General features: G+C 42.2%; 1 protein-coding gene across 3 annotated transcripts in view; it reads left to right on the plus strand.

Moving 5' to 3' along the window:
- The window catches only part of cep192 (centrosomal protein 192), a 26,844-nt gene extending 7,629 nt beyond the window's left edge, over window positions 1–19,215 (plus strand). Inside the window, exons 20-51 of one of the 3 annotated variants that reach the window (XM_027286963.1) lie at window positions 255–1,023; window positions 1,217–1,334; window positions 1,589–1,745; window positions 1,977–2,664; window positions 3,077–3,250; window positions 3,682–3,830; window positions 3,949–4,179; window positions 4,361–4,486; window positions 4,857–4,997; window positions 5,160–5,223; window positions 5,352–5,491; window positions 6,151–6,243; window positions 6,647–6,765; window positions 6,978–7,175; window positions 7,627–7,717; window positions 8,238–8,417; window positions 8,579–8,839; window positions 8,955–9,076; window positions 10,045–10,154; window positions 10,414–10,576; window positions 10,733–10,820; window positions 10,908–10,986; window positions 11,159–11,282; window positions 11,458–11,563; window positions 11,671–11,899; window positions 12,141–12,217; window positions 12,535–12,630; window positions 12,947–13,066; window positions 15,182–15,294; window positions 15,755–15,881; window positions 16,257–16,315; window positions 17,607–19,215. In XM_027286963.1, coding sequence (XP_027142764.1) covers window positions 255–1,023; window positions 1,217–1,334; window positions 1,589–1,745; window positions 1,977–2,664; window positions 3,077–3,250; window positions 3,682–3,830; window positions 3,949–4,179; window positions 4,361–4,486; window positions 4,857–4,997; window positions 5,160–5,223; window positions 5,352–5,491; window positions 6,151–6,243; window positions 6,647–6,765; window positions 6,978–7,175; window positions 7,627–7,717; window positions 8,238–8,417; window positions 8,579–8,839; window positions 8,955–9,076; window positions 10,045–10,154; window positions 10,414–10,576; window positions 10,733–10,820; window positions 10,908–10,986; window positions 11,159–11,282; window positions 11,458–11,563; window positions 11,671–11,899; window positions 12,141–12,217; window positions 12,535–12,630; window positions 12,947–13,066; window positions 15,182–15,294; window positions 15,755–15,881; window positions 16,257–16,315; window positions 17,607–17,739 — 5,445 coding nt within the window. In that variant the 3' untranslated portion in view covers window positions 17,740–19,215. Of the gene's footprint in view, window positions 1–254; window positions 1,024–1,216; window positions 1,335–1,588; window positions 1,746–1,958; window positions 2,665–3,076; window positions 3,251–3,681; window positions 3,831–3,948; window positions 4,180–4,360; window positions 4,487–4,856; window positions 4,998–5,159; window positions 5,224–5,351; window positions 5,492–6,150; window positions 6,244–6,646; window positions 6,766–6,977; window positions 7,176–7,626; window positions 7,718–8,237; window positions 8,418–8,578; window positions 8,840–8,954; window positions 9,077–10,044; window positions 10,155–10,413; window positions 10,577–10,732; window positions 10,821–10,907; window positions 10,987–11,158; window positions 11,283–11,457; window positions 11,564–11,670; window positions 11,900–12,140; window positions 12,218–12,534; window positions 12,631–12,946; window positions 13,067–15,181; window positions 15,295–15,754; window positions 15,882–16,256; window positions 16,316–17,606 lie in introns of all 3 variants that reach the window. The other 2 variants (XM_027286962.1, XM_027286964.1) reach the window with 2 other exon arrangements.
- Window positions 19,216–19,302: the final 87 nt, after the last annotated feature.

A 19,302-nucleotide genomic window follows, 5' to 3' on the forward strand; every position in this document is an offset into this window, starting at 1 on the left:
TTTTTTTTTTTTTTTTTTTAAAGTTTATTATTAAAGGTCTCACTAGAATAAAATGGAAACAGTATTAAAAAACGTATTAAGATTTCCTTGTTTTCCTTCTGGAGAACCTCACAAAGAAAATGTACTTTTTTGTGATGTCCTTGAATTTTGAAGCAGAAAGAATAAGTATCTATCTGAAAAGGGAAGCTCAGGGGCCACAGTTTAATTATTTATCTTAAAATAAAATTAAAAATAATGTTTTGTCCTCTACATAGATCCTCCTGGAGCCATATCAGAGCGCCTTGTTGGACACACTGCAGCGAAGCACCTGTGTTGGAGAGCTGAGCGCCCTTGACATGGAGAAATACCTGAAAAAGACTGATGTGTCAGGTAGCAGCGAGGCCTCGGTAGCACACACTACCTTCGACCTGAGCGGCTGGGCTGAAAACCTCAGCAGCTCCCAAAGGAACCATCGGGCAGAATATCCTGGGGAACAGCAGGACCAACAGAAGTCTGAGGAGAAGGACAGAAGAGGAGAGACAACATTAAACACTAACTCGTCTGCAGTGTCCCTTTCAAATGCATTAACTCCAGGTCATAAGGATGATTCAAAAAGAAGCTCTATTCCTCGTCCTCGTACATCTCTCAGCTCTACCAGAAGGTCTGTGGCCTCAGAGCGACCTTCCACTCTCAAGCCCACTGCAGACAAAATGGCAGCATTTGATAACTCTGCTTCTTCTGCCACCAAGACTTGTGGTTCCTCAGGCAGGAACCTCACAGAAAATGGATCCAACGCTGTTAGGTCTTCCTTAGAAACATCACGAAAGGGTGATAAAAGTCCTGCTGCCTCGCCTGGCTTACCAAAAAGTCCACCAGGCTCGAGGAAAGGGCAGGGTTTTTATAAAGGTTCTGTAGGCCAGCAGCAGGACAGACGCTCACCAGAGAAGAAACCACCACCCAGGAATATCATGGCTGCTCCACTACCTCGTACCTCCGTGGAGAAACATGTTGGCTTCTCCCAGCCTTCACTAGACCCTCCACCTGGTGAGTAAAACAAGAAATATGGCTTCGGATTTAAACACTGCACATCTGTTCTGTCTGTTCAGTGGTCACTTATGCGCTGTTATTCAAACACCTGTACATATAACCATATTAGACCTGATTAGAAGACATTCTAATGTAAGAATAATGAGATGTCATGATAAATGCATGAGTTAACACTACCTTTGTTTCTCAGACGTGCTGAAGGGTTTCTCTGAGCCCTGTTTGGAGGAGACGCAGTACAACTTTAGACCGTCCACCTCTCCACTCACTCACTCCTCTCCAAGTCAGACCTCCGTTCCCAGTGCTGATAGGTATTGTACCACTTATGATCAATACAAGAGTATTGAATTAGTAATTATGAAATAGTAAAATGTTTGTGGCTTCATATTGTGTAAAATTAAAGAACCCAAATTGATAAAATGATTACTTGACAAGAACAAAACTGTCCTTTTTAATCTCAAATGTTTATGCTCTCATCCAGTCTGGTATCATTTTATGTTTCATGGCTCATTTGCATTTTGAGTCATTACTCGTGTATACTTCATCGTGTCATCTTGTTTCTCAGTATGGTGTCACCTACGTCGTCCAATGGCGGTCTGGCAGACAAACGTCCATGTCTTGACCTCTCGCCTCAGTCTACCTGCTCCAGCCCCAGTCTCAGCAGGCTCACATACATATCCATGAACGATGGCACGGTCATACCTACGCCTGAGAGGAAAAAGGTATGGACAAAGTCCGGTGTACCTCACACGCAACAACACTATGTTCTTTTTTTTGCTGCATGAAGGTCTGTACTCTGACTTCACTTAATTATGCAACAGTCACAGAGTGTTTTTTTTTTCTCTGACCTAAACATATGAAATGATTTCATTGTGTTGTTGGTGAACTGGTTGTAGTTCCATATTAATCATAAGTGTGGTATTTATTGCCACTAGATGTTTTGCCCTCCACAGAATAACTGCACCATGGCACTGAGCACCACCATCATCAGATTTAGCCCAACTCCACCCGTGGAACCAGATGAACAGTCTAACCTCGACGTTCTCGGCAGGCCCAAAAGTCTGGACCAGGTGCAGCTGCAGCATTCTAAAAGTCTGGACCCTCTACCAGCACAGCAGTGTAAAAGCACAGAGACCTCGTGTAGTGGTTCTTCTCTGAGCTGCACTCGCAGCCAGAGTGAATGTAACTACCACTGCCCCAGGGACAGAACTGATCTTTCAGCAGGTTGCAGGAACCACAAGCACCTCTCTAAGTCCAATGTGAGACAGCTCACTAAAGTGGACTCAGGCTATTGCAGTAATCTGAACATTCAGCAAGCTAGCAGCACTGCAGCTCCTCAGAGCTCTCAGCAGTGGGGAGCTGCTAGCTCTGTGTCATCATCGGCGTATGCTAGTGGCCTTGGCATGCCTCCGTCCTACACATCAGAGGGACTTCACTATGTTCCCATCCCCAGCTTTAAGCCCCAATGTGCCGGATTGATCGACCTTCCCCATCAAGGAGATATGCAGTCCCTCCTCACTGGACACTCCCTCTTAAACTCCCAGCTGGCTCAGCAGTATTTGGGACCTAAAGCTCCGTTACATCCTGGTTCTTATCATGTTGGAGCAACAGGAAATGCTGTCTTCAGCATGTCCTCAACAGGTATATGTTTTCTCTGTACTCTTGTGAAGTAAGGTGCTGAGATGTGTTTAACAAAACCGTATAACTGCTTGATTCCACCGGATAAATCTGCTGGAGCTGATTGTGGCTGATCTAGCAATGCTTGAGATTCCACCAGACAGAAGCTGCAGCCATGTCAGATCCAGCTGGTGTCTGCTCAGTTTTCAAAATAAAATACCCTGTGTAAACTTCCAATCATAAAAAAGACAAAAAGGAAAAAAACAAGTGAACCATGTAGCCTTATTACCTATGATAGTAGCACATAAATCAAAGAAAAAAGACCAAATACATACATTTGAGGAGAGATGGACCAAAAACATCACAGAGCCGTGCTCAGTGGAATCATGTTCTTGAATATACTTATTGAATTGATTCTGCTTCATCTTTATTTCAGGCGTACCCAACAGTAATCTCACAGTAAGACATGTCCATCCCACATTAGGTCCTCTGGGCATTTCCGGGGCTGCTGGGTCCCATCAGAGCCAGCAGGACATGGGGATGATGGGAAAACCCTACAATCAATATGGTGCAGAGCCCCTGGGGGCAGGTGGCCTTGAGGAACTGAGAGGTAACTGTGGTCTTGTTCTTTATAAGAAACTCCCTTTACCTGTTTTGATATACTGTGTACACTCTGTAAATTAGAAGGTGATATATCTTAAATATATATGTTGAAATAACTTCTGAGGAATAACACTCCCTATAGACACCCTCTGTCCCATTTAGACAGTTGTTTTGTTTATATTTTTAATTTTCTTCTTCTTCAAACCATAACTAATCATACCTGTTGACAGCAGTCAGATACAGAGGGATAATTAATCTTGCGCATAGCAGAAAATTGCAACAGGCAATGAATTTTTAATCGATGTAATCCATTATAGTGTTCAAGTCTTTGCATCTCTTTGTCTTCACATACAATAAATACATTTTTCATCTCTTCTCCTGCATGAAGGAGCAGTATTTACCCTCCATCAGCTCTCCTCATTCCACTGTCATCCTCAGGTCAAGTAGTGGTGCCAGAAGAGCTGCGGTTCCCTCACGCCTGCTGTGTAGGCATCGCCTCGCAGACCTCCCTCACCCTCTTCAACCCCTCTGAGAGATGGCAGCAAGTGTCAGTCACTGTCACCAGCCTGGCCATTGATGGACAGAAAGTGAGCAGAAAGCAAGAGTGGTGTCAAAACACATATCATGCTTGAAATATCTTGTCCAATACGTGTAAAATGTCACATTGTGAATGATCACCTTCTTCGATGCCAATCCTCCCTACAGGTGGATAGTTTGCCGTACCAGTGGCTTATCGTGAAGAACAAGACGATCATTGGCCCTAAGACGACAGAGGAACAGAAGGTGTTGTTCATCCCACCACAAGCTGGTGTCTACCAGTGTGTCCTCAGTGTTTGCTCCTGGCCTGCATCTGCTGAGACCGAGGTTGCTGCCAGGGCCAATATCTTTGCTAAAAGGGTGGTGCTAGTTGCCATAGCAGAGAATCCTGCACTAGAGGTGAGGCCTTCAAAAATAATCAGCTACCTAAGAAAGAGATTCATGTACAGAGAAGGTGTTTTGAGATATGTGACGTAGAAGTGAAGTTGCTCATTCCGACCTTTCACTGAATAACCCATAAATACAATTAAACGTTGCATTTCGATGTAAGACAGGGTCTGAAATTCATTTTGATTCTCAGGTTGAAGTAAGCAAATCTGGCTGTCTCGATTTTGGAGACCTTCCAGGAGGGAGTGCCAAATCCATTCCTCTCAAACTGCTCAACAGGACTCATGCTACAGTACCCATCCGTCTGGTCATCAGTGCAGTGAGTCAACACAGTACATTTTATACATATTCTCAGACCACTTCCAAACACACACACAGATCCACTACAGTGACCTCAAGTGGTGTCAATGTGCTTTCTACATGGTACAACTGTGTCAGGAGAAAAAAATCCATTCAATGCAGCTGAACAGCAGATCAAATTCATCGAGTTTAAACCTAATCTAAGCTTAAAGAGTGTTATTATTGTTGTTGGTAGTAAACATTGTAACATAACTGGTTGTTCTGAGGGGTGGTGGGGGTGAAATTGCTTCTTAACGACTTTTCTTTTTTTGCTATGTATAGCAGCAAAAACACAGCAGTATAATCAAAAGCATCTGAGTTGGTCATGTTCATCCATCTCATTTCTCTAGAACGCTACGGCATGGCGATGCTTCACCTTTTCCAAGCACCCTGTTACCATGACATCTGAGGGAACGCAGCAGGCTGGACACATGACCCCAGTGTCCTCTCCCTCTGTGATGAATCACGTGATGCACGCCAGCTACGGAGAGGTTCAAATTGACAAATTTTTTTGCAGCCTTATTACGTATCTGTCACTTATTAGTTTAAGCTGCATGTTTTGTTTGGCATTGTGAGTCAGACACATGAAAAACATTTTTTTTTTTTTTTTTTTTTTTNAAAAAAAATTTTTTTTTTTTTTTTTTTTTTTTCAGAATCCACAGAGCTTTATGGTCTGGGTTCACTTCAAGGCCCCTCAGAAGTACACAACATCTTCAGGTAATAAACCTAATTTAAACTAGTAACAGTCCCAGAGGCATTCAAATGTTCTTTCTTTTATGTGGCTTAGTTAACAAAATAACTAAGCCACATATTTTCTGGTCATGGTAACTCTTTGTGTTTGTCAGGAGACCTTGGTCCGGCCGATGAATACAGTGCTCGGGTGGACATTGAAGTGGACTCTCCTGGTCCTAGTCATGTGATCAGCAGTATTCCCCTCAGGGCCAGGTCTGGAACTGCAAGGGTCCATGCTCCTAAAGACCTGCAGGTAGTTAAGCAGCCATTCGTTTTCTGTCAGACTGTTATGTGTGTCTTAGTGCTTTTAGCAATGATATTGACAAGCTCAATTTATCATAACTGAAAATCGTTGTGCCAGCGCCAAGATGATTTAATAAAGGAAATGGCTAAAACAAAAAGAAGCACACACTGAGACTGTTATTTTGTGTGATTATCAGTAGTCAACTTGGAAATTTAAGCCAATCAGTCGCTAGAGTATTCTGTGTGAAGAGCATTGAGGCTTTTACCTTACCTGTGCTCTCATTGATGACTGGCAGATGCAGGAGTATATGCTTCAAACATGCTAGTCATTCATGCAGTTTCCAACTGAATTAGTTAAACTTGAAGGTGAGATGGTCTTTGCCATACAATGAGGTCATATGATGCTGTATAATGGGGAGTACAAATGAACAAAATGCTAACTGAGTTTACATAGCAGCAGGCAGATGAGGAGTGAGCCATGAATTTACAGACACATTTAAAATGTATGTAACTGTCTCTGAAAAATGAAATTGCTTGATTAATCATGAATACGTTCCATTTCTTTTTATTCACCACCTTTTCTATCACCATGTTTCATTTCTTGTTTAACTTCTCTTGGCCTTTTGTGAAGTTGGCACTCAGCTGCTGTCTGTGCTTTCTTTTGTCTAGACTGTCAGCCTATCTGCTCCGCTGGGTAAATCCAGTCAACAGATGCTGCCATTAAAGAATGCAGGAAACATTGACGTTCAGCTGAAACTCAAGGTAATTCTGACCTTTACTTTTCTTATTAGATCTGGGGTTTGGGTAAGCCTCTGTGACATTTTGGGCTCAGACTGTGGCACATACTGTGGGGATTCATTGATATTTTGCTCCTGTTTTTCTTGTTTTCTTCACTTTTACAGTCTTCCTGGTCTTCTTTCTCTCACTTTGCTCACTCGCTCTCTTTCTAACTTTGTTTTTTGTTATTCTTCCCCCAATTTTCTTTTTTTTTTTTCCTTTCCTGTTATTTTTCTTTTGTCTTCCCTACTCCATATTCTGTACTCAATTTCTCCCTCTATCTCTTTCCCCTTCCTGCATCCCGGCAATCAACTCACCAATTCTTTGTATTTCGTCCCAACTTTTGCCGTTTTCTTCTCACTTCTTTTTCCTTTATTTCTGTTTATAGCGTAGTGATGCTGAGGACAGTTTCTCCGTAACCCCCGATGAACTGCTCCTGAGAGTGGAAGAGGAGCAAGGCATTGTGGTCTCTTTTAAAGCACAGGGCAACAAAAAATATCGAGAAAGGTACGCCAACATTAAATCCTTTTTAAAAGTGCTGAAGTAGTTACTTAGCTTGTCAAAGGAACCTGATGCTTTGAACGTGTTTCAGAGTGCATGTGAATAAACAGACTAATGTATGAAGCGTTCATAAGTATTACTGTTGGGTTGTAAAACGTGTCACATGTTCAGTGGACTCACTAACCAGGACTGACTTGCTCATGCTCGTTGTGTTGCAGCCTTCTCACCATCTTGGTGCTGCCATCAGGTCCTCAGTATGAGGTAACCCTGAGAGGAGAAGTTGCCCCAGAGGACTCTGGGAAACCTGCCATTCCCTCTGCTGCCGTCCTTGGTCCTGGTGTGGCCAGTGACGTTCCACCAATTCTCTCTAATAAACAGTTCGTAGCCTGGGGAGGGGTCACGCTGGGGCGAGCTGTGTAAGCAACTTTTCAGTTTTTCATTAATTTCACTATTACAGAAAAAGCCTGTTATAGGTATCAATTATTCATTGGAAAGTAATCAATACAAACCTAAGGCCCAGTGGTCCACATTATTCTATTAAGGCTTGTATAATGTTATTCATGAGAAGGGACAGAGGGTGTCTATAGGGAGTGTTATTCCTCAGAAGTTATTTCAACATAATGCACGATTTATTTGCAGCCATTGAAGGGAGGTAAAGTCCAGACAGCAGTAAGAAGCTAAATCCCCCATAGGATGGACGCACTCTTAAAAGTTTAACTGGATCCATGTTTGACTTGGCTATTCAAATTAGGACATTTAGATAATGACATTCAGTCTCCAAGTGTGCAGCAGTGTCAAACTGCCTTTGACAAACTTTATGTTATTAAGTGTTATCTCATAACCAACACCTGCCTTTTTGTTTTTCAGCCAACAGAAGCTGGTTCTCAGGAACAACTCACCCAACGCCGCGCAGCAGCTCCGGCTGCTTATTCGTGGTCAGGACCAGGACTGTTTTCAGGTATGTTGTTTGCATATGTGAAACCTGAACAAGGAAGAAGAGAGATGAGATGTTTATCAGAGCATCCTCAAATCCTGTTTCTGTGTTTTGACATCCTGCTTGGAATCACCGGCAGAGTTTATTTTCGTATTTTATTTTGTTCGTTAATCAGGGAGCCTGTGTGTTTGTGACCAGAGGTGGTTTGATTTAATCACACTTTTCTTTGTACACCAAATTGGATCACACAGACACATGTAGCTAAAACTAGATAGAGGCCAAAGATGAGTACTTTAATGAGGCGTCCTCTGATATAGTATTGTGCTTATGTCATCTTCTATACATTCCTTGTGCCTTTAATACCCACAATGCATCACAAGTGACATTCTCGCAGCTCTCTGTGGAGCCACAAAAGGCTATATACAACTTTGTTCCACTTTAAGGGTTCAAACGTATGACCCTGTCTCCTGGCGTTCTGTTTCTCAGCTAATAAACAATCTCTTAGAGAATGTATAGAAACTCATTTATCTTGTTTCTCCCTCAGCTCCAGAGTATGTTTAGTCCTGAGGAGCGTCTGACACGACATGGGGAGCTGTCCATTCGTCCCAGAGAGGACGTGACTGTCCACCTCCTCTTTGCTCCTACCAGGGTGGTCTGCATGTTGGCCAAGCTGGAGATCAAACAGTCTGGAGTCCGGCCTTCACAGCCAGGGGTCAAATTCACTGTGAGGATGTGACCGTTTTCCAACCAGCTTCTTTCTCTGCAGTCATGTGTCACTTTCTCTACACACCCTCAATGTTTTCTTTATCTTATGTTTTTTTTTAAAATGTATTTTCTTTAGAATACTTTGCCTTGTTTTTAATTCAGCACATTTCCCGTCTTCAGATTCCACTGTCGGGCTATGGTGGGACCAGCAACATTATCCTGGAGGACCAGAGGAAACAGGCGGATGGCTATGTGGCGACAATGACCGACATCGCTGTTAACCGTGTCAGCAAAGTTTGCCTCTGCGTGAGAAACACTGGCTCCAGAGCAGCTTTCATCAAAGCCATGGCCTACTCTGATGTACAGACACGATCGCTTATGGAACCCTCAGTCATCAGCCTCGCCCCGTCACAGTTTGTACTGAAGGAAAGGACACAAGAGGTAGGAGAGAGGATACAGCTAATGTCAAGTTCCACCAACACTAGCATTAATAATTAACAGTAACACATAGGGATGAATTAATAATTTGAATTGAATATTAATTGTGTGTTTTCAGGTGATCACTGTGCTAATGAAGTCCACCCAAAGAGAACAGAACCTGTGTCAGTCTGCTAATGCACTGCTGGCTACGCTCTGTCTGTTTTGTGGAGATGAGGTGTCGAGGCAGCAGTACAGGAGGTGAGACCAACACTTGACGTTACTTTTTGTTTTTATGCTGTTCAATTCTGCTGTTAATATATTTTTTTTTTTTAGTTGTGGGTGGTTGATTAATTCGATCTGAACTGTGCTTTGAAGTTTAATACTGTTTATAATATTATGAATATGAAATAATAATGTGAATCTCTGGACTGATGCTATTGTATTTATTGGGGATTTGTGTGATTAGTTGACTAGTCAATTAACAACGTTGCTACCTTTGTTCGTCAACACCAGACATACTTATCTGTTAAACAAGTAGTTCATATTTTACTAATATACAACACTGGTCATCAGCTGTGTTTTGTCGTTCACGCCACACAGTTAATCCAGCCAAAAAAAAATAGAATGAAGTTATCACTCAACAGTCAATCAGCCATGAGAGTAAGCACTGTAATTTTCTTCATAATCATTCACAGTGGTATTCGATAGGAGGATATGGATAATATGTTTCATATTTTAGTAGTATCACAAGTCTAAGGGAGGGTGACTGAGGGTGTCTAACGCTGAGCAAAACCTGAAGACAGCCAAGCCTTCACTCTGCTATTTTGACTGTTGAGTAGTCGACTAGTCTACATTTAAACGTCTGTTTAACTGTCAGCAGCATTAGTTATCAGGAAAATCCGGAGTATCAATGTCACTGCTGTGTTTCCACAGTAACTGTATGCACTTAAAATGATTTTAGAAACTCAAGTAGTAAGAACAATATGGAGGAAGTAAAACTGTTGACATGAGACCAATCATTTCTTTATTTTGATAAGATCCAAAAGACACATTGTCTACGACCAGCTTTGTTATGCACAAAAAAATATTTGTGTGATGCCGGATGTTCAAATAAACATACATTGTTTCTGAATCGTTAAAAGTGCTGACAGAGTTTTTAGATCTGATTCCAGGTGGTTCTGCTGTTTGTGTTGTTCCGACAGTGTGTTTGTGTTTTGTTCTTTCAGATTGCTTCAGAGCAAACCAGAGGCTGCACGGAAAGCTCTGTCTGAAAACAGTCTGCTGAAAAACATCGACTTCAATGAGAAGTTCCTGGGAGAAGAAACTATTACTGAGAGTATGATGTCTTTGTCAATATTATTATTTGGTGTCCTCTTAAAAAAGGTCAAATTGACTTTTCACTAAATGGTATTACAAGTAATAAGCTGCAATGTTTCCATATTTCATGTTGCTACTCTATTGCTGATTAGCTGATGAATAGTAATCTGTACCCTGTAGTCAGTTAATGAAAGAAAGAGAAGTAACAGATGCAAAAAGCTTGTTTGATTATGTCTCAAACTTTGCTGGCCCTCACTAATTGTTTACCTCTTCTGTAGCCTACGACCTGCCCCAACGGCCCAATGAAGCTCACATCTTCTATGGAAACATGAGTAAGATAGTGGTGTCGTTGATGGGAAGTACAAAGAGCTCAGACTGTGAGCAGAGCGACCGCACCGAGCTGCTGCTGCCCTCTTCTAGACACGGTTCAGAGACAGACAGGTACTGTGAGAAATATTTCTAACATAGTGTAATATACAGGCACTGGGTTCAATGTTATGAACTGACAACACAACAGATACATTCAACACACACTTGGATTGAAGTGCTCTGTGTTATTTGACAGAGTAGTGTTTTATGTTGCTGTGTTATTTCCAGTTTGCCCAATGGCAACGTGTCTCTGGACGTGCTGCCTGTGAAAGGTCCCCAAGGTCCACCACTAAGAGTGACGGAGCCCTCCTTAAAGGTACCGTAAACCCTGTGTTGTTTCAACTGGATAACATGACAAAAAAAGTATAAATCTTTGAATGCAGAATGTCTTTGTCTCCCTCAGGCCTCAGAGCCAATACACAGGCAGTCCGAGTCCTGGACCATCCATCCAGAACAACTTGTCCTCGCAGCTCCCACCATCAGTGAGTAGATCTCCATTTCAGAAGCAGATTGCGTGAACTTTTATCACCTTCAGTTTGAATTCCTCTACAGATTTTATGTATGGTTAGTAAAGTAGTCACATCCAATGACTCCGCAATCGCATCTGACATTATGAGCAGCCTGCAGTCCACGTGTTGTTGTTTCTGTTTCTAGATGGTGCAGCCACCACCAGTCAGGTTCAGATTCGGAACAATACCTCCAGAGAGCTGAGCTTTGATCTGTCCTGGCCTGCTCACTGCCTCACTATTACCCCTCAGCATGGAGTCATTGAGCCTCAGTAAGAATTCACTGTTCAATTCAATCTTTTTGTTATGTTGAGGTTGCTGCTTGTTTCTGTATACATTTACCACACTGTGTAGATGGTTATACCATGTTACATACACTAAATGTGTATATATATCTGTATGTGTATATCTGTGATTTTAATTTTGTCTTAATTGCTGTTGACTAAGGTGCCACCTGCAGATTTTGATCAGTCCCAACCCCTCCCTAGCAACCAAATCTGGCCTGCTGCCATGGAGTGGACAGATTTATGTCCAGTGTGATGGTCAACAGAAGGTAAAACCAACTCAAACCTTAAAGACAAGTCAATCATGAATGTTTGTTTACATGCCTCGTGTTGATGAGATGTTAACACAAGCTGTGTAATGTGACTGCTGGTTCAGTTTATTAAGGTCCAGATTCGTCGTGACTTGGCTCTGGATGTCTCAGCAGCCCCTGCAGACACGAGTCTGTCAGCTCTGCCTCCTCAGGCTGCCACACCAATCTTGCCTTTGGCCAGGTTCACCACCAAGAACTTGCTACCTCCACAGTCCCCACTGGCACCTCAAGCCCTCGTGGAGATCAGCAACAAGACCATTATCTTCCCCACAACTCCCTCAGGGGAAACCTCAGGTATGGAGGTGACTGATCAGAGGACAGGATGTGCTCTGTTGTTTAAATTTGAGCTGTAACATACAGCAGTACATTGTGGTGAAGTCTATTACAAGTTTTAAAACAATGATCTAAACGCCTAACAAAGTTTGAGTGAAAAATATTTTCCACCTTCACTGTGCTGGGGTTTTAACTCTGTAGAAAGCACACTGTGAGTATATTCCTGTGGGAAGCTCCAACTCTGTTCTCTCCTCTACTTCAGAGGCCCAGCTGGAGGTGCAGAATGGGGAAGTGGAAGTGAGGTGGTACCTGTCATCATTTGCTCCTCCATATGTCAAGGTGCTTTTTTCTTCATTATCTCTTTGTTCTGTAAACTCTTTCATTCTTGTTTACTCTCTTTTTATTATCCCTCCCCTGGGAACAAATGTTTTTTTTTATTTCTTTTGTAGTCTGTTTCCAATTCCTTTGAATTTACTTCATCTTAACGTGGAGCAAAATTCTCATCTTTTTGTCGAGTGACTCACTTTGGTAATGAGTTGATTTCGTTGGCTCACACTCCTGATGCTGTTGATTTAGTCGTGCTGTTTTGGCTTGTGACTTGTCGTTGCGTGATAGCAGTGACTCAGGTCAAGCTGTGGTCCTTTCTCTCTCCTCAGGGGGTTGATAACACTGGAGATGTTTACCGGGCCACTTACACCGCTTTCAGATGCTCCAGGGTGTCAGGCACACTCGGAGCACATGAGAAGATGCAGGTAGGCACTTAGATATAACTCGACATGTCAAGACAGAGAAGCTGAAGTAAAGTGAAGAATATTGGCCTACATGGGATACATGCCAGTCTAACTAACTAACTGGTTTGTGGTGGGAGGCTCTTTTAGAAGCCAGCGTCTTGTAAAATATTGTAAATATTGTCTCTGATACACCGATCCTTACATATGTAGAGTAGAGACGAGTGAACTCAATATCAAATCCCATCATACTCCTAGTGGTGGTTTAAACAGCCCAGAGTGCGATCTGCCATTAAATACATTCGGATTGTTTCCTCTAATGATGATCTTGCTCTCTTAGGTGCCCATTACTTTCCTGCCCAGAGACAGAGGGGACTACGCCCAGTTCTGGGACTTAGAGTGCCACCCTGTGTCTGAGCTGCAGCAGAAAACTAGAATCCGCTTCCAGCTCTGTGGCACGGTGAGGATTTATTTATTGGTTTTAGGTCCTGGGATTCAAACACCGTGCTGATGGCAAGTGTGTTATTGTAGTAAAGAAGTTACACATTCACTCATTCACACTGATGGCAGAGGCTGCCTTGCAAGATGCCAACTCCTCATCAGAAATGAACTAATCCCATTCAAGGGATTAGTTCCCAAGGACACTGCAGCCTGGAGGAGCTGAGTATCGAACTGATCTACTGATTAAAGGACAATCTGCTCCACCTCCTGCCACACCGTTGACTGTTTCAGCCTGAGTCTATGCCCACATACTACGTGGGCACCACCCTGGTCTCACCTTGTGTCTGAGTTCGACTAAGATTGGTCAGTCACAGCCCAAAAACAGCTTTTTCTTCAGTTAGTTAAATGAACTAGTAAGCTCCTACAGCTTAGAGTGATGAAACCTATAGAAAAATGACAGACCTCCTGCAGATGGAAAGAAGTGAAAGAGCAGGGGGAGTCAATAAATAATTATAACAATTATAATTAGAATAAGTTCCCTTCAAATGAAAGCTCTTAAGATATGAGTTAAATAGCTCATCAATTTCTAAGTTATTGACATAAATGTAACCCAGCCACCCATGCGACGTGTGCGACTGCACAGGGCCTTGCACATGCTGTTATAATAATCATAACAATCATAATCATAATAATAGCAATCATCATAATCACAATAACAATAATACAGACAATTACTGCATTGTACACCCTGCAGTAGTAGCATGTGTCTGTGACTGTAGGCTGTGTGTGATGGTGTTACTGGTCTGAGAAATGAAATGAAAGGCTAGTGACGCTGTAACATAGTTCAACATGCTAATACGAAGTTGCAGCTGAGCTGACTTGGTAACGTAAAGACTGGTTTAACTTAAAATAGTTCTGTTGAAATATCTGAGTATCTGACTGTGTTGCTCTCCGTGAAGAAACACACACACGATAAAGAAATCAGCAGGAAAGCTCATGTGCATACTTTTAAAAGGCATCACGGTCGCACAGGGCCTCACATACGCTACTTCAGCGCACCTTAACAAATATGAAATATAAATACTGCAGATAAACATTTAATATGCAGGAATTCACATTATTGCTGACCATATATGACCATACAGCCATATGAGGTGTCAACCTCATTCTGTTTGACTCACATACTGTAACTGATTACTGAAGCACTTAGGCCAGCAGTTTCTATAATTCTTTTTTAATGGTCAGTAATCATCACTGTTTATTTGTTCTACTTAACCATACTTTATCTAAAGCTTAATGAAGTTCATTTCACTGACTTCTGCAGTGACTCACGCTTCTCTACCAGCAACAAAGCAGAAGAATATCCACACCTACACGAGCTGAACTTTATCTACGATCTCTATCAGACATTGTGATATTCATTCACTAATTAACCTGTTTCACCTCCATACTATCTCAACCATCGCTCACTTGGGGAAATGTTCATTTTAAAGCATTAGACTGTGTTATTACCTTGAGTTTTAAAAAAACCCCAGCATGTATAGTAGTACCTTGACTATGGCTTTTGTAGTGTTAGTGACAGAATTAACAAATGAGAAAAGTGGGCTGTGGGAGGGCAAGGAGAGCCTCCCTGCTGAGATGGGCCTGCAGGCTTCGTGTGTGTGTGTGCGCGCTGCTTTAATGTGAAGTGTTATGACAGACCCATTTAACTTAAGAGCATACATACACAGCGAGTGGGATGTCAGATAGATGGCTGCACATAAGTAGGTTAAGTGGCTATGATGGTAGTGCTTTCTGTTGTCGCTGCCTTATTTCTTAGATGCAGAGTTAAAGTGGAGCGCCGAATCCTTCAGTGGTGTTAATGCGCGACTCCAGTTTGCAAAACTTTGATTCAGAGATATACCTGACAGTCTGGTTTGAACTAAATCTGTGTGATATGTGTCACACTTAGTTTTCATCATGGTGTAGGAATGTGTCTCCCCATTAGAATCAAAGCTGTTGTGCGTGGTACACTGGAAAGATGTCTCAAGTTTTAATTTGCTAAGCAGCAGTTTTAAAGTTTCATGGGGATGCCGTGTTCTTTTCACTTTTAGAGCTTACTAGCTAAGACCAGTTTTGTCTGTGTGTCTTAAAGGGAATAAAGTCTGGACCAGTGGAAGGACCACAGGAAGGTGACTGCTCACTGGTGAAGACAGAGCCCACAGTCAAGACCAGGAAGAGAGCTGATGCATCAGCAGGGAAAACCAGGTGAGCCTTCCTTAGCTAAAACTAGATGTGCATTCCACCTTGAGCGCTGTTCAGCGTGTACAAGGAAGCTCCGTTTTGGGTGGTGGCCTTCGGATTTAAGGAACCAACAATGACCCAAGAAGTCGGGGATGTTGTTGCATGTTGTCCTTTATCTCTTTTCTCCCCCATTGTTTGTCCTGTCATATCCTTACTGTGTGTGAATTGAAATGCAAAAATAAGACCCCATATTACATAAAAAGAAAAAAGCAGTGTTTACAGAATTAGTTGTATATTTGTCTGCTATAGTCTTCATGAAGGGGAAAAAAATTAAATTTTCAAAATTGTCATTTTAAATTCTTTAAGACACTTAGAAATTCACTGGAACAACCGAGTTTAATGTACCGTAGGTGATGTTTTCAGAGTTTCAGGTGGTGGTTGTGTTATGCTTCCCGTTAAAAGTGTCACAAATTGTAATTCTCAGTCAGGAGGAGGCTGTGCGGAGGGGTGTGTATTCTCCACAGGAACTCTACACCTTCCCAGCCACACGGGTTGGCGAGTCCAGCACTGTGAAGGTCAACATCCGCAACAACTCAACCGACACGCATGAGGTGAGGCGCACCTTAATCTCACGAAGACGAAGGATGCGAAGGATGTTTTTTTTTATTTATTTTTTTAAAATCTTGCTTACTAGACAGAATATAAATAAGCAGCTCTATATATTCCAGAAAGGATGAAGTCTGTGTTTAGTTTTAGATGAAGCCATGCCATCTCAAACAGAGAGGTTCAGTGTCTTAACTTCTTAAATTTGACTTTTTAAGTGTAGATATTTGCACGCCTTGTATACTGTTATTACATATCGCTTATAGAAACTGCATGACTGATTTTATTTGTACTGAATGATAAATGTAGTAACATCTAACCACTGTCACTGTGCTTTGCATGGATTTGATATTTGATGTGTGGCTTCTCTAATTGACTTGCAGCTGAAATTTGTAAACCCTAGGGAGCCCTTCCACATCAAGCATTCCAAATATTGCCTGAGGTGAGTCCAACAGTCATTACCCCCGACAGAAACTCTCCATTCTGCACTTTCCATGGTAGCTGGGTGACACATTGGGAACCAGAGGTTTATTATCTTTATAATTAGTGTCTACCTCTGTTTACGTGGTCTACTGTTTAATTAGAAAAATCTATGTAGAAGTTGGGTGTCAATGTTTAGTCAGGATTGGTAAAAACAACTCAAAGCCTGCTCTGTGATGTAACATGGAGTGTGTGTGTAATGTCATTTTCCCATTTCAAATGCTTACTATGGGAGGTCCTGTGAGATGTTGGGACCTGGAGGATGATGTTGCTATGTACAGTACACACCTGAGGCCTCAACGAGTGCTGATGTTTTGCCTAACTAAGGCCTTGGGGAGGGTTGCCGGGCCACAGGTACTAGCTGTGCTGTGTTCTGCTGATGGGTTGTTTTCAGAACGTGCACATGTGTGTGTTGTTAGAGTAGGGAAATCAATGTGTAACACCTTGATTCCACCCTGCATGGCTCTGTGACATCTCTGCCATGTTTTTTTTTTTTTTTTGGTCTGTTCTCCATGTGGCTTCATACCTCACCATTGTTCTTTGTTAACTTGCTCAGATGTAGTCATTTCTTTTCCTGATTTGTGTGTGTGTACCATGTGTAAGTAGGCTACATAGCTGAATACTTCCCTTTTGTCTTTTTCACAATGAGGAGTCTGCACACAGTTTTATTTTGAAAATCCACAGGATTCTTTATCCGGAATCAGTGTCTGACATCTGACCAGCTCGTTCTCTGGTGTGTGCTGCTTAACATAGCCGGATGTGCACTTCTGTTGAAATCACAATCATTGTCTGGACAGGCTGCGGTAGCTCTGTCACAGCCGAAACACATCACAGCCGCGCTCGGTGGAATTAAGTAGTGGGAGTGGTTTTAAAATCCAAATTAAAATGTGTACACGTCCTCACTGAAAGTAAAGCCCTGTCAGACAACGCTGATGTGTTGCCACAAACTGAACCTGACCCAGCCCTGCAGTAGGTGTGTTGTGAGCCCTGCTGTGTGTGGATTTGTGGTGACCCCAGCATGTTGTGCCTCTTACATGCACACTCATTTCCACCACATCCACACTGAACATGATATACACAAGCTGCACCTTTTTATTGGTTTTAATATTTTTTCTGTCAAAGTCCAGTATGTCAGCATTCATATTATGTGAACATGCATGTGTATTTGTAGATGTATGTCTTCATGCTTTCAACATTTCATATTGAAAAAAGTAACTGAGTATTCACTGTCATTCTTCTTTCCCTCCCATTAGATCACAGCACTATCTGAAGCTACCCGTCCAGTTCAAGCCCAGTACTGCAGGCAGACACGCTGGCTTTCTGCTCATCCAGTCAGAAACAAGTGGAAGTCTTGTTATTCAGCTGACCGGTGAGGCATCGCCTTGAATTCAACCATCTCCCTTCCTACGCCACCTCTTCATGCTGGCTGGCTGGCTTTGGGTGGATGCTCTCCTCTGTACTATTCATCATGGGACAGACGAGAGTAACAGAGAGGAAAAAGGCAAAAAAAAAAAGAAGAAAAGAAAGAAACTGCTAAAAATGAAATAAAAGCAGCCCTGGACTTAAATCCTTCCTCTCGTTGTATTTGGAGACGTCGACTGTAGCTGATTAACTGGAGATGACTGAAACTACTGCCAGCACAGGCCTGTCTGCCTCTGGATGTGGCACAGGTGTCCTCAGCTGGCCCATGAAAAATGATTGTGCCTGTTGGTTGCCTGAAGCTGAATGATTTGGTCTGACTGGCTCACAATTAGTCTGGCCCACTCTGGCATTTCAGAGAGCTAATGATTTTTGTCACTTGACTCTGGATCTGGTATTTGCCTTATCCCTGAGTCATGTCACAAGGCAGCATTGTTGTTGCCATGGCCCCTGTCAGACAGGACCAGTCGGGATACGTTGGGGATTACTTTGAGTTGGTCACACAGGAATGTCTTTGTCTCTTGTTTGGTAACATGTCTGCAGGGGATTTGTTTCTTTTTTTTCTCTTTGCTTTTTAAAATGCCAAACTAAAAATCTAAGAATGGTTCTGTCCACATTTGTTCTTCTCAAACCTTATTAAGTCATTTCTCTTATTAACTTGTGTTCGTAGCAAGACCTCAGACAGTTTAAAGATTCTGTTTTTTTAAAAAATGACTGATTTTTCAAATCCAGGTCTGCGTTCATTTCATAAAATGTTCCCAATTTTCTGTGCTGCTTTGGTTTCTAAGGAAATGGCTCCTTGTCGTGCAGAGCCCACCTGCACCGTGGCCTTTGTCAGCACCATGTGTTGACTTCCCAGCACCCTCCAAGACTGGTTCCAAACAGTCCAGATGTACTTAATTTAGTCATGATCAGGGCAGCTCACAGCAACATTAGGATGGTTAATGATTGTTATTACATGCTAAAAGAGTTTCCTCTGGTGGGGTTTTGTTCGGCAGCGTGCCAGGCCTGCTCAGTATGGTTACCATGGCAAAACAGTGTTAATCACTGTTCCAGTCACAGAAAATTAGCTACCCATTTCCTCTTTGGCTCTGGGGCAAATGGCCAAAATTGCTTAGGGGTATTGGATTCACATCCGTAATCTGTTTTGAAAGTGGAATGGCATGGGGAAATGTACGTAAACTTCATCAAGGATGTATTGTTAAGCTGTTAGATGCCACACACTGTGACAACACTTTGGAAATGAAAACACTAGTGTGGAGTGTCACTCTCCTGCTTGTAGAGCAAGTTTGAATATGAAGGCAGTAGATTGTCACAGGCTGCTCTCACCATACTGACAGCTAACCTGACACACTTTGGTTTACACTTTGCACATGATTTAAATAGTATATAATGTAATATATTGTATGTACACATTTTAAATAAAGTTTTGTGATAAATAAATGTGCTTTCTGTAATCATTTCAAACTGCTGTCAGAGGACAGGTTTTGGGGAAAAAAACTTTTATTCACTTATTTATTTTTTATATAT

This window comes from Larimichthys crocea, chromosome XIII (assembly GCF_000972845.2).
Source record: "Larimichthys crocea isolate SSNF chromosome XIII, L_crocea_2.0, whole genome shotgun sequence".
NCBI classification, from domain to species: Eukaryota; Metazoa; Chordata; class Actinopteri; family Sciaenidae; genus Larimichthys; species Larimichthys crocea.